Source organism: Apis mellifera, linkage group LG8, assembly GCF_003254395.2.
Source record: "Apis mellifera strain DH4 linkage group LG8, Amel_HAv3.1, whole genome shotgun sequence".
Taxonomy (NCBI): domain Eukaryota; kingdom Metazoa; phylum Arthropoda; class Insecta; order Hymenoptera; family Apidae; genus Apis; species Apis mellifera.
In genome coordinates, this window is record NC_037645.1 from 6,721,139 (window position 1) to 6,737,024 (window position 15,886).

Sequence of the window (15,886 nt, forward strand, 5' to 3'; positions counted from 1 at the left end):
TAACAGCTTGCTTGACCGTTAATAAAAGGGAATAGAAGCTCGATAATCGATTTGAATTACGTTATCGTAAATTATAATCGAACATTCTATATAATGGAATCAAACGAAACTATCGATACGTGCAGTTATATACGTCGATAAGAAATGCTCGGTCGGTAATCTTCTCTAGTAACATTTTCCATCGTTCGATATCGATCGAAAAGAATTCACCTTTAACTTCGTCCATTAGACCTGACGGATCAAAGATTCGTTAGAAATTCGCCGGAAGTCGAATTCCTGGCCCGTGGTCGGACGATTACCCGGGGATTGAAGTTTTTCGCAAAGCTGGTCGACGGATTAATCCCCCGAAGGGAACGCGTCACGGTTTAATTCTTCAGAGAGGGGGGGGATTTAAAGTGGCGCGGGGGCCAATCGAGACACGCGATTAAGAGTTAACAACAGGCAAAGAGCCGAACAATTGGGCCGGCGGATACGGAAGGCAGAAGATTTAAACGTCTGCTTAAAGGATCAGCCGATAAGATGGTCTCGCAGCCAAGTTTCATTTGACATTTAAATCGAACCATACTCGAACCTCTTTTGCTTTTGTACCCTTCGAATTGGAAGCTACAGGACGAAGCAGAATACAGAATATATACGTAATATTGTTCTTTCAGAAATTTTTATACGATTTTTTGAATTTTGATTAATATTTTGTAGAATTAGAAGATATTTTAAATTTTTTAAGTGTTGTTAAATAATAAGTTGAGAACTTTCTTTGACCAGTTGTAGAAAGAAAGTAAAAAATGATATATTGTGAATATAATGATATTTAATTAATTTTTTGAGAGAAAATGATATCAGAAAATGATCATACTCACACACACACACACACACACACACATATATATATAATTTACTTGAATAAAGATTGCTTATTTACAGCATTTACAAAAATTTCTGTGGATGACATATATTTATAAATTATTTCCTAATTTAACTTAAATTTATCCTTTTAAGAGATTAAATATATAAATCACTCCATTGTTTTTAGATTTATCCGTCTCCCATTTTAAATCCAAATATTTTTTAAATTACGATAATATTTTGAAAAAATGTTATCTCTCTTCACGTAAATTTACAAAACGTAGCACGATGGATTACTTTCTGATCAAATTAACGATACTGTGATTCTATGAATAAAAAAATTTTAATTTTACTAAAATGATATAAAATTTAGATAAAAAATTTATAACAAAAGAAGAGCAAATTATCGAGTTAGTTCGGAGCAATCTTTTCAATTTTACGAAAGTATGTAATTGAAATTCTATAAACGATGTATTTTCCAGAAATTTATTAGTAAATTTTGTACAATTACAGTACGTATTGTTTGATAAAGGAATGAAAGAGTAATTAACTCGAATATCTCTTTCTCGTTCTGCCGCTGTTCGGCGCCGGAAAGCAATTTCAATCTGAATTTCTGAGATCTTCGATACACTTGAAAAGTAAGGTTGTCGGAGGCTTGACACAGATCGTTGGAAAATATTATTTTAATAGAGGTGTACGGAAGTTCACGTTGCGTTACGCGATATCAAGTATCGTGCTTTCCTCTCTGAAACTAATTACACACAGTTAAAGAGTTAATTATTGCAGTAGAACGGTGCCGCGGAATGCGGAATCGTCGCAATGTGATCTACTGTTGGTCACGAAAGTATTCTGGTAATCTGACTATTTCCTAGTTAATTCTTCACATATTCTTCTTTTCCATTCCATTCTTTTAAATTATTTTATTCCTAAATACGAAGAATGTTAATAAAATGACAATTTTATTTCCTAAGCTATTTTTCTTTACATACGTATATATATATATATATATAAAAAATACTTTGAATTATTTTCTTATTTCTTTTCTCTAAACTACAATCTATAAATATCGTGCGCACGTAATTCTATATATATATATATATATATATATATATATATATATATATATATATATATATATATATTTTAGATAGTTTAATGTTGAATGTATATATTTTCGATCGGATATAGTACGTAACAGATTACATTATTTATTAAAAAATGCATGAGTTATCTTTATCGAAGATCGATTCTCGTCACCGAGACAACGAAAGAAGTTGAAATGTATTTTTCAAGCGATTGCATTCGAGCGATTTAATTTTGCACTAGAAGCGCCTGTACATAGGCAACCGGTTTAACGTCAGCGTACGCATTTGACCGTGCAACAGGGGAACGTTCAGTGGTATTTATTTTAGAAAGCTTCTTCTTGAAAAAAAAAAAAAACGAACTATCAAGCAATTAAATAAGAAGAAAATATTATAATATTTGATATTACTTTTCAGTCAAAGTAAATTTTCTTTGATATTCGATCAATTGAAGAAATTAATTACAAAATTATTTTCATTATTTATTGTACACAGTATCAAGTGAAATAAGAAAATTATAGCGTGAAAATATATACATACATCGCTTGATAATTGTTGATAGCCATCCATTTCCCAAACAATCTAGCGTTGTCACAATATATGTAGTATAGAATAGTAGGGTGTTTTTTTCCTGTAGTTGTCGATAAAAGGGCAAATAGCAGGATTCGCTTTTTTCAAGGCTCTATGTGTTCCCTTTTGGGGCAGGGAAAAAACACGTTTTTTTACTTTTTTCCCTTTGTTCAATTTCTAAATACACGATGCGATAGCTAAACCTAAAAATAACTTTAAACAGAGTGATACTGAACCATGAACCCTCAATCCCTGATCGTATATGGTGTATGAATATGATCAATTTCTTTTATTCTTGTCGTCGTTGTCGCTCGATCAATGTGTCTCTTTTTCTTTCTTCTCTTCCACAAATGAACAGTGGAAGTATCGACTTTCGACCGATCGATATTAGATTCTTTTGACTTTTTTTTTTTTTTTTAAATAAATTTTCAAGATCACCTTCAACCCTATATTTAGAGGATCGTTAAAGAGTTCACTTGTGCAAAATGATTGCAACATCTCTTGTAACAAGATATTTGTTTTCGAAACAATTAATGGAAATTTCTAACAATTCCAAAGATTAAAAAACTTCCATTTAAAAATCACAATATAGATATAGATATAGATCACGATATTCTTCAACTATTTTTAAATTATCTTCTCATAATATTCGAGTAACTCGTGCAATAAGGATCACGATCCGCACAAGTCAAGTTGAAAGCTACTGATCTCTTCACAAAAAAAAAAAAAACAGAAATAAAACAACCCGTCTCATCAAAATGGTAACAAGGCAAGAACGAAGTAGGAAAAGAAAATTTGTTGCCGGTTGAAAAATTCGGGGCAAGAGAAATCGCGATGATCTATGACATCGTTACACGCTCCAAGTAGCGATAGATTGGAGTTGCTCTCGATCATGGGACGGAGAAAGTAAATCGAATGTCTTGATTGGCCACGATCATTATATCTTCGTATGAAACAAAGTGGTCATAAGAATAAGATGCAACAAAGGATGAGTAATCGTTACACGCTCCAAGTAGCGATAGATTGGAGTTGGTCCCGATCAGGAGAAAATAGATCGAATGTCTTGATTAGTCACGATCATTATATCTTCGTATGAAACAAAGTGGCCATAAGAATAAGATGCAACAAAGGATGAGTAATTGCTTCAAGTAGCGATAGATTGGAGTTGCTCCCGATCATGGGACGGAGAAAATAGATCGAATGACTTGATTGGCCACGATCATTACGACTTCGTTATGGCCATAAGATGCAACAAAGGATGAGAATCTCTAGAAATTTCGAAATCCCAGCGGGGGGGATGGAGCACGTCCTGGTGTGTCGACCACCCTTGACGACGTGTTACGCGTCAACCCACAACACCCTTTATTACTCGTCACCGTTTAAACGGTCGAAAGCACGCGACGTATTCCCCCCGTTATTACCACGGAGGAAGCCGTGGAAACTTTGGGACGTGACACGGATGAGAAATTGTATCTTTGCGCGGCTTTTGTCTAGATTGTTGGTTCAGGTCCAGAGAAAAATGGTGGCTCTTGACTAAGACTTGGTTGCCTGCTAAAAAAAAAACTTGCGATTGTACTTATTCGGTAATTTAAATAGCGAGAAATTGATTGTGAAAGGGAAGAGAATCTTTTTTTTGTATTTTATTTTATGATATCAACGCTTGGATTGGTTTAATATTATAAGTGGATTTAGAATTTAGAGAATTAGGTGATATCTGTTTGTATGGATATTTAGTATCGATACAAATTGATGTGAATCAAAGTCTATCTTAGATTTAGAAATTCTGATTCAGATATCAGAGCAAGACAAAGCTATTGTGTATCTGGTTCAAACATTATCACTTTAAATCAAGGCTCGTGAGTAATTGAGTGAATTAAAGATTAAAGATCTAGACAAACTTCTGATTCAACACGTTTGTTGTATATCTATGTATATATATAGATATCACACCTCATAGCTCTAATATCGTTAAACTTACTAAAATTAGATATACATATTTATGATTATTTCGAAACTTGATTAGAAATTTAATTCAATCTCGATAGAGATTCACACTTACATTCATATCTAATACCTAATATAGTCAAACATTAATTTAATTCGAATTTGCACAATTTCAGTTCTAATATTGTTTTAATTTACATTAAACTTACTCGTGAACCTAACCTTAATTTTTTAACTCATCCGAAACAAACGTCGAGATTAAAATTTCGAAAAGGAAAGTAATCTATTTCACGTTTAGTAGAGTTTATTTCGAGCGTACAATACAATATAATTGTACAATACAATATAAATAAATTGTAAAACTAAATAAATTGTACAATACAATGTAATTGCACAATATCTAACATAACCTAGTCAAACGATTAAATTTAAAATACAAATCTGCACAACTCTAGTTCTAATATTATTTTAATTTACATTAAACTTACTATTCGTATAAAACGTGAACCTAACCTTAATTTTTTAACTCACCTGAAACAAACGTCGAGATTAAAATTTCGAAAGTAATCTATTTCACGTTAGTAAAGTTTATTTCGAGTATACAATATAATATAATTGTACAATAATTACACAATATAATTATACAATACAATGTAATATCTAACATAACCTAGTCAAACGATTAACGTTAATTTAATACGAATCTGCAGTTCCTAATATTATTTTAATTTACGTTGGACTCGTTATTCATATAAACGTGAACTTAATCTTAATTTTAACGCAGACTCAACGCGTTCACTCAAGTCATCTAACCGAAAACAAACGTTGAGATTAAAATCTTGGAAATTAAACTAATCTTACTTACGTTAACGAAGTTTATTTCGAGCGTATATAAGACTTAAGTACGACACGATAGTAAACCAGGCTTAAGTTTATTCGGTGGCAAGTGTCGGAGGAGCAATTTCGATCGGTCGTGTACGATATTGAGGGACCACGGGTTGTTCCACGAACCCTGCAGCATTTGCTATTCCGGATGATTTTTATCGGTGTATAAATGACTCACTCGATACTTCCTGCGAGTCGGAAGGAAAAGTAAAAAAAGGAAAGAAAGAGAAGAAAAAAGACGGGGAAAAAAGGGGGAGGAAAAAGAGGAAAAGAACGTGACTCAGCCTTGGTTCGTTTTTCCCCGCCCCGACAATTTGGTCAACCAACCCCCTCCGGTGTTCGGTTGAAACGGTAATAATGCCGTGGTAAAAACGGCAAATATTCCGACGGAATATCGGTGGACTTTTATCCGATTAAAGCTGTTTCGAGACGAACCGGCGTCAAACGATAAACCGGAAATGGATCGTGACGCGATCCATTGACGAGGTCGAAAGCATAGCTGTAAGCACGATTTACATCGTATACAATTTTTATCTTCAATTTTTTTTTCTTTTTTTTTTTTTTTTTGAACGTAATAACGAGGCGAATAAAGATATTTTATCGAATTATCGAAGATCGAATTTGTATCACCCTCTCGAATTAATTTTCATTCTCAGAGTAATTCTATATTACACGATGTAAAGTAGAAAGAGAGACGTGATACAAAAAAAAAAAAGAAGAAGAATTCGAGATATTTAAATTTCAATTTGAATAGGAAAAAAAAAAAAAAAAAATTCCAACCAACTTTCATACGTTTTTCAAATCAATTCTGAGGGCGGGGAAAAAAAGAGGTGGAGTAAAAGTCGGAAATTTATATGGCAGATTGCACGATTGTCGCTCGTTCGAATATGAATAAATATGGAAAATAGACTTAAGTCGGTTAAAGCCGGTCTCCCGTCCGATCAATTTTCCTTCCTTTTTCCCCTCCATTTTTTCCTTTTTTAATCTCTCTCTCGCTTTTTCTTTCTCTCTGTCTTCCTCTCTCCCTCCTCTCTCTCTTTCTCTTTCTCCGTTTAATTCCACGCCATTCATTTTCTCTCTTTTCTCGTATTCCCTTTTATAGAGGCCCGATATCGAATCACACTGGCCATAAATTGGCCGGGCATTATTTAATTAAAGCCTGGCTTTGTAATTTATATATTTATGCTGCCGCTTTTATTTTCGAGATCTTATTTATCGACTTGAACGTTTATAGGCTGGAAAAACCGATGAGTCTCCTTTTTTTCCCTCCCTCCCTCCCTCTCTCTCCCTCTCTCTCCCTCTCCACCCTCTATCGCTGTCTCAATTTTCGGTTGTTAACGTTTCCCAACGCTATCCAATTGGGAACGTTGTCGCAACGAACGGGCGCGCGAGAATTTTCGAAACAAATCTCCTCGCGAACGGGAATAATTTTCAAAAAAGCTTGATCACGCATGATCCCGATTTTTTTTAGATAGAATTTTTAATTATATCTCGCGTCGCTCGTACGTTATTCATGAAATTCGCTCAATGGATATTCGTGCACATATTTTCAACTGTAATGTATTTTTCGCGCCGATAAATAATCGGATAGGGGAGGGAAAATTTTTAATCGGCAGAGATTTATATAATTGATGCTAAATGCATAATTAAACGATGATAGAGAACACTGTTGCGATGTCGGTGAACGTGATAATATATAATCATTGTATTCGTCGCTTTGAATCCCCTACCCTCGTTCGAAACACCAAAACCTTTCATTTGCACCCTCATAATAAATACTTGTTCGAAGTGCAGGGAAGATGGTAACAATCGGTAAGTAAGGGTGTCACGATATTTGCTTTGATCATTGGAACTAAATAACTCGACAAATAAGACGTCTATATATACATCGTTCCAAATTTATAATCTAACATAATAATAAATATAAAATTCGTATAAAATTGCTTATTATGAGCATCTCTCCATAGACAGATCCAATAGCAAATCGTTATGCCTATATTGTCGATGAGTCAGGTTACATAGCTCGTTATATTCCCTCCGCTACCTGTTTATTTGTCCTTTGAAAAGTGCACGTCCGCCATAATGTTCTTCCCCCCTCTCCCTCCCTTCTCCCGTGGCCGCACATAAATTTTGGCTTGTCTCGTGGAATATCATCGATCTTGCAAGGAAAGAGGAAACCAACTGACCCCTGGCCCTATCCCTGGTGTCGTTTATTACTATTATTAAAACGTCTCTTTTTCTTTTTCTCTCTCTCTCTCTCTCTCTCTTTCTTTCAATGGCCACGCGTGACCAAAGGGCGCGTGAGGCGAATACGAGGGTAAAAAGGTCCCGATGGAGCTTCTCGTTTTCTCTCGACTTATGGTTTCTCCCCTCCTTCCAGTATCGATACACCTTCTCCTGGTTGGATATATTCAGTGACTCCCAACCCCATCAACGGTGATCCGGTATTATCATCGAGTATATTTCACTTTGCAGATGTAATATGTATCTTTTTTTTTTTCTTTTTTTTTTTTACGAGATCCTAAAGGGAAAACACGATAAGTCTATTTTTGTTGAAATTTTTCTATTTTGATATTTTTTCTTTTTTTTTCTTTTTTTTTTTTTTTTTTTTTTTGGAATATAAGGTACGTAAAAAAATTGAACGCGATTGATTGCCAGTATATTGTACTGTACGGGATTGAGTTGAACCGCGAGTCAATACCTCCCTATGAATATTTCTCTTTGTGTGTGATTTTGCGCGAAACTATTGTAAAAACGATCTGTAAAATGAGAGAGAGAGAAGATTGGACATATCGCGTTTTTCATTGCCACGTTCAATTCTATCCTAGAATTATGAAATAAAGTTTAACTTTGAAGACCGCTGACATGGGAGAAATTGCGTGTCTCTTTTTGTCATCGAAGGCTCTATTGCCACGACCCCAGAAGTCGGGACATGCGATACCACTTGCCCTTTCCGCAATGGCCAATGGTAGCAGGTAGCCAATGCGGCTGGCATATTGCTGGCTTCGTTTATGGGACGGTGTACGATTTCCTGTAAAGCAATACCGAGGCAAAATTAAGCGACTCTCCAGACACCGAGGGGGCTATCTCGATGACACCTGCGAAATTCTCTTTTTTTTCTATTCCTTTTTTTTTTCTTTTTTCCCCACATTTTTACTCTCCTCGATGTTTCCTCGACTTCTCTTCCGTCCATTCGTCGTCCCTCTATCTTTCCATCTATTCCCCTTTCATTTCTCGTTTCACCGACCCTTCGACGAAAAGGCTTCCTCGGGGACACTATCCTGGAGAGATCCAATTGTTCACATGGATTTCTCGTTCTTCTTTTTTTTTTTTTTTTTCCTCTCTCCTCGATTCGATACGCGCACGTCTGATCGCTTTAAAGCCACTCTTGTGGATTAAGATCGCAATATGGGATGACTTTATATATACCACTACATATATAATCCAATAGATTTGTTCGTTCTGATTTGAAGCCAGTCGACAACAGGAGGAGCCCGTTTATCGTGTCGATTTGATAGGTTAATTAGCATCTTGTCAAGAGCGAGGAAAGTGATTTAATCAGGTCGACCGTATAAAAGAGATTCAGAGATTCTTTATGATACATGTAGTACACTAGATTTTTATTTTTGATGTCAATGACAAAGAGAATTAGTTGCGAGTAATTCTGTATCCACTTGTATATTAATTCCTGGCGATTAATGAAAGGTTCTGTTAATAAGTTCTGTTAAAGGTTTTGTTAATATTTGTGATATGTATATTTGTGATGTATATGTATTGATACAACCAAATTTGAGAGTAGACAGAGTGCATTAGAAACACTGGAGCAAGTGTTAGTCTCTCCTTGTCTCTCCCTGGCTCTTCCTGGCTCTCCCCGGCTCTCCCCGGCTCTCCCCGGCTCTCCCCGGCTCTCCCCGGTTCTCCCCGAACGTCCCTCGATTTAATGACTCTTAACGAAGATTCCGATACTCGACACACCCTCACGTGCCAAATCCACTGCGAAAAAAAAGCCCTCTGAGACTAGATTGAAATCAGAATCCAAATAAGCAGAGTGACAAGTTCCGTGTAGGTTAGACCCGATTAAACGACTTCCCGCAAAAGTTTATTTTGTCAAAGGGGGTCAGAATAATAAGGGTAGTAAATCAAAAGGAAAATCAGTTTTTCCATCAACGACCAATTGAGAATCAATTACAATTGATATACCCATTTCCACTTTCCGCAAGTAGAGAATAGGCTTTTCTCGGTAGCATAATTGATAGAATTTTGAGAGGATTTTGATCCAGCATAGACCAATGTTCACCATTTATCAATCAAAATCGAAATTGCTTCGCGTTCGTTGCCCGGAATATTGCTGTTAAGGAGGAACGTCGTCGTCGACCTAATTAACGACGAAGTCGAAGGCATACCGATTCTTCCTCTTTCTCTCTCTCTCTCTATCTCTCTATCTCCATCTCTATCTCTATCTCCCTTAAAGTTAAAGTGCTCGCGCGATCTAGACTCGATAAAAGCGAACCCAATGCGCCCTTACTCATCTGGTTACCAATACAGAAGCGAGCCTGGAGCAACGGCGTGACACGGTACAGGCGCCGAGACGCGTGCAACGACTGACTCACAGAACAAATCAGACCCCCTGCCGTTCAATATGCATGAGTTATCATTCGTAACGGAACAGGAATGAATCATATTCGCGATGTTCTCAGCCACCACTCGTTATTTCGCTAGGCTAACCCTGCCTTTCCTTCCAAAGCGACAATCCCCTTTCCGGGGGTTGGCTTACTAGGACCTTTTTTTTTTCACAACCACGCGACTTTCAGTTTCGACTTCTTCTTTCGTCTATCGAGGGTGAGAGTATTTGCCGTTAGGGTGGAGGATCGAAATAGAACTTTCCTTTTGCTTATGCGGCACCAGGATTGATTCTACGACGAGGAGAACCAAATTTCTCGACGTAGCGTCGCCAAGAAATTTTCAATTTCATGGCGATGTCTTTTATATAATAGGATACTCTTTTGCAATCTTTAAATAATATATCATTTGAATATTAACAATTAAAATTTTTCTACTGTTAATGTATGCAATATATATATAAATATACACGTGTTCTTCGTCGTCAATTATTTAAATTAATATGTGAAATAAAGCTTTTTTTTTTTTTTTAAGCATTTGCTCCATTTTAAAAGAAGACTCGATGTTTCTATGGGTAAAGTCAAGATCCAAATGAAAGGAAATACAGAGTGAAATAATGGCGACGGTGGCACACAGTGACAGGCGTCAAAGAAACGTCTAATGTTTTTACAGTTCCGTATCTTTTCTCCTCCCAGTAGCCGACTTTCCTTTTTTTCCACTCTCTCCCTTCTACCTCTTCCACCCTCTTTTCACTCTCCCGCTCGTTATCGAGCCTTCTTATCTCTCTTTCATTCTTTCCTTCGTAGTCTTCACACTTATCACGGTTTTCTTCCCTTTTCCCTTTCACTGCCAACGCCACGCCATTTACATCACTATTCACGTCAGCCTTACCCTTCTTTCTTATCGTCCTCTCCCTTTCTGTCTCCTATAATAACCACTCTCACGTTCGTCATCTCTCTCAGACTACCGCTGCGATTTCTTTCTTTTTTTTTTTCTTTTTCTTTTCTTTTCTTTGACCATCGTACCACCCCTCTGCCGACACTCCGTGGATTCAACGAAAGGCAACCCTTTGTCGATCCAAGAGCACCTACGGTGCAAAGTAACAAGCGATTTCCAGACCGATGGAAAAATATTTGTTCTCGAGCCATCCTGCCTTTTTCGTGTAAAAAAATATCCGCAATTTTAAATACGACTCAATTCGAGAACGTAAAACTGTTCTAGAGAATTTAATCGCAGTCTGTGTAGATTTCATTGAATCCTTTCTGCACTGGTTATAATAGTTGCCAAATTTGGTTTCATAGACCATTGTTTTTCTTAAATCTCTCCACTAGTCTAGTATATTTCGTTACAAGTTAATCTGTACAGATTAATATTAGTTCAGTAATAATGTATTATGGTCATTATATGTTGCTAATTAACTAGGAAATCTAACTATATATAATCATAAAACATATATAATCAAACTATTATCATTATACACGATTTAGGTATAAATCCTATTATTCTTAATAGAAAATATCTTCTCTCCTAATAATAATCCATATCGTTTCAGAGTTTGTCATAATTGTCTGAACATTTCTAACTCTTAAATATAAACATAATTAACCATCAACTTACGAAAAAAAATAATACTGGAATATTCGTCGGATTTTATGTAGCTATTTTTGTAGGCGAAAAAAGAGTCAGAAAACGAGAACAACACACGTCAGAGTGAAAAGAAAAGTTGTTACGCATCAACCAGAAACAAAGCCGCAATTCCGCGCTAGTTGCGAGGCGACAACTTGCTCGGTGGAAAAATTCTGCGTGTTGCCGCAACGTGGCGCTACGATCGATGCATCAACGGCGCCGGTTCCGCGCCGATAAAAGTGGCCCGCCCCAGGCATTCGTGGAATAATTGGATCGGTTTTTGCAGCTGTGAATCACGACCCTCGACAATTGGAGGAACAAGACCTTTTTCTACTCACGCCACGCGACTTTTCCGGGCCAGATACCACGGCTCGCTAGGTTTCACTATCTTTTCTTCAAAGGATGCCACTTTTTCTCATCGAGAATACCCCACATGGTCCCATTCCATCGTTTGCTTTATCTTTTGTTCCACTATCTTTTGATTCTCTATAATCTTTATTTTAAATTTTGCGATCATCAAAAATTTTTGAAATAGAATTGAAAAGACAGTGAGAATTTTAGATTAGATATTTAATATAATATTAGATAATTAGATATTTCGTGAATTTTAGAGATATAATAATTAATTGTATTAAAAAAAATTATAAGTTTAATTTATAAATACAAACATACATACAAACATAATACAAACATAAATATAAAAAGATTTTAATATTCAATTGAAATTTTATAATAATTAATTATAAATAACAATGATGTATAATAATGATTTGCATAATAAGATTAAGATCTCTAATGAGATCTTAATAAAAAAAATTGTTAAAATAAAATCAATATGTTATATATATAATCTTGATTAAATTTCAACAATGAGAGCCTAATAAAAAGAGGCACATATTACATGATATATATGCATATGATAAATATTAAAAGCGTAATCAATTATCAGATTGATTAACTTTTAAGTTATTTTCTTTAATGAAAAACGATGGTCGGTAAAATAGGTCACTCGATAAAAGATAATTGTTTTTTTTCCACAGAGGATGTAGAGGGTGTTCTAATTTAATTTTAGTAATTTTACGGCAATCTGTAGTGTCGTTTAGGGATATTAACTCGCGGCAGTAAAGAATGGTGTACTATTTTATCGACAGAACAGGAAAAAAATGTTCGAAATTCGTTTCTATGAACTTTTCTTTTTTTAACTTATTATAAAGCACAAGTAAAAAAATTACACGCTCTATGAATTGGAGAATTCTCGAGTAGAACAAAATCGTTGGAGGAACAACAATTGAAGGGAGGAAAAAAAAAAAAATGTTTCTAGACTCGGTTTTAGATTAAAGTGTCTTGCATTTACACGAATGTTGAGATTTCCTCTTTCTGTTCTGGAGCACCTGACAATGATTCTTCCTCTGCTACGACAGAAGATAATTCTCTTTGTTGCAAAGTGTGCCCTTAATGTCGGCCGATTCTGAAGTTAATGCCCGTCGCGTTTAAAAGTAATGGGGCTAAAAAAGTCGAGGAAAATGAAATCGAAGCGTGCCGCGAGATAAGCGACAGGAATAGCTCTTTATCCTTTTATTTCTCTCATAATTCCTTGCAAACTCTCTCTTTCTCCCTCATTTTATAAAGGTACAGCGACGAATTGCATAAATCGCATAAATTGATATTACGTTCGTGTTTTACAAAATCTAAAGAAATTAGCATAGATTATATTCTTATGGTAGTAACAATTCTTTTAGAATTATTTTGATAATGAATATTTTTCTAATGAATTTATTAAAAAAAAATCAAAGTAATTTATTCAAAATCAAGTCAAATAGTTTTTGGTAAAAACAATATTATTAGAATAAAGTTAATAAGTTTATTGAATTAAATTTTATTTTATTATTCTATACTTTTGCAATTGATAAATATGCTTTAAAATTTATATTAATATAGTACATAGATATAAATAATGAAATGTAAAATCAAATTGTAATTTGTAAACATATAATTATTTCGATTATCATTTAAATAATTTTAAATAAATATTATTTAGAAATTAAATATATTAGAGAATTAAATTATAGAATTTAATGTACGATATATTTTTAAAGTATTCATATAAATATTTCAATCATTTTAAAGGAACATAACAAAGAAAAAGATGAATTATATTTTCATTTTCTGAAATTGCCTCTGGGAACGAACCATTGTTCATGCTAAAAGCGTCTGTTCCATAAACTGTTAATATTGCAAATTAATTCAAAATATCAAAACAGAAGCTGATGAATCAATAGTTTGTTCAAGCTATGTCAAATAACATAAATTCAGTAACCAAGATATGATAGTAATTGGCATTTAATTGCCATCAATTCTAATTAACATTATAAAATAATTACAATTTACCATCGAATATTTCCCGGAAAAATTACATTTCCTAAAATTCATATCCTTGTTAAATTTAATTTATATTGTGATATTTATAATATTTAATATAAAATATTTATTATCTTTTCTGCTAACGTATATTATTTCTTCTTCAGATTAAAATATCATGTTTCGGATATCTTATCGTTAAAAAAAAATCTCAGTATTTGATTTCCCAGGTATAAATTCTCGTTTTATCAGTAACACTAATTACTATCCATGCTAATTAGCAATTCATTTTCATCCATTTTCAATATCGTTTCATCGAGATACAGGGACGTGTGAGAAACACACGTTCGAGCGGGAATGAAAATTCGTTCGAAAATGAAAATATCCCAGTTACTGTTCTCTGTTTTCCATTCGAGAAATACATTCGGCAGAAGCTTCCCCACAACCTTTTTCAGGGAACGATCGCGTGCACGGTTACGAGGACGATCTCGTGGAAAACTCGAAGCTCGGAAAAACGTTGCATCGGATCAACGGAAGGTTAAAAGGCAATTCGATGGAATTGTTCTCTCGTTGTTCGAAACGGTGCACAAACACGCGTGAGAATGGCTTCACATTCCCAACGTCGAACGATTCATTGGCCGACACGATTATCGCTGTCACGCTTCGATTCCCGCGCTCTCTGGAGTTTTCTCTTTGAAGCTTCGAGAATTTGTAAGTCCTTTCTGCCATCTCTATTCTCCACAAACGATTTATAGAGACGATAAGTTTGTTTTAGAAAATGATAGGTGTAATAAAGAAATCTGATACTCTTGTCTTTTGTAATGATATAGATCCAAGGAGTATCAAGTTATACAAACCTCTAATTTCTGTTAAATTTTAGGAAAAAGATAGAGTGATTTAGATATGATGTAGAGCAGAGGTTAACTCAAGTTTGATTTAGATATAATAAACTTAATCCAAATCCTTGGATTTGATATTTTAATCCAAATCAAACTTAAATCTAGATCTATTAAATTTAGGTTTAATCCAGTTCTAGTGTATGCTTATTATTTTCATTTATTAGACCCAATTATTTTATTTACAGGCTTAATTTAAAATTGATATTCAAAAGATATATAATATCTTTATAAAAAATATATAATATTTTATTCTTTTCTAAAATTAATAAAAATTTAACTCAAATTTAATTTAATGCATATTATTACAATCTAGATTTAATCTATAAGTATGTTTTAATAAGGAATTGATATTATAACCTATATTATAACCTATAATTTACTAATCCAATTGTAATATTGTAATTCATATTATTTAGCTTAATTTCTTGATTTCTAATTCAATTTTAATATATATTGACATTAAATTTTCAAATTATTCTTATTGATTATTTTCCAGTTAATTTCCTGTTTGATTTCAGATACGGTTGCGTTGAGAATGCTGGAACTGGTGGTACCGCAGCACGTAGTCCGTGGTCAAAATATCAAGTTAGAATGCAACTTCAATCTAGACGGTGAAACGTTGTACTCGGTGAAATGGTACAAAGACGGAAACGAGTTCTATCGATACGTACCACAGGAAAGGCCGCCTGTGCTCGTTTTTCAGCTGCCAGGTGTCACGGCGAACGTAAGAATCATATTGTATTGATTTTTTTCCCTTGTCTCGTGCCATTGCACCCCCTTACATCGTGGTGCTTTCTATTTAAAGATCCTTGCTTCTCATTTTTATCGCGTATCATTGCCCGGCTTCCTTTTAAACCTGTCCGTTTCCGGTGTATCTAATTTCACCAGAATTTTTATCTTTGGCGAGTAGAATTTAAAAATATCAGAAGCATCGACTTTCCATCCAATTTTATCTATATGGAATATTTTGGAACGCTAATTTTCTAAAATTCTGAAAATTAGAATTTGTTAATTATATTTATTTTATTTTTTTTATTAAAAAATATTTTTTGTAATTGT

The 15,886-nt window shown here is 34.4% G+C and overlaps 1 protein-coding gene across 7 annotated transcripts in view; it reads left to right on the forward strand.

The window, feature by feature from the left end:
• The window catches only part of LOC725999, a 101,523-nt gene that overhangs the window by 80,505 nt on the left and 5,132 nt on the right, over window positions 1–15,886 (forward strand). For 4 of the 7 annotated variants that reach the window (XM_026442488.1, XM_026442489.1, XM_016913579.2 and 1 more), the window contains one exon: window positions 15,346–15,551. In XM_026442488.1, coding sequence (XP_026298273.1) covers window positions 15,363–15,551 — 189 coding nt within the window. In that variant the 5' untranslated portion in view covers window positions 15,346–15,362. Of the gene's footprint in view, window positions 1–14,383; window positions 14,640–14,666; window positions 14,816–15,345; window positions 15,552–15,886 lie in introns of those variants that run through there. The other 3 variants (XM_026442486.1, XM_026442487.1, XM_026442490.1) reach the window with 2 other exon arrangements.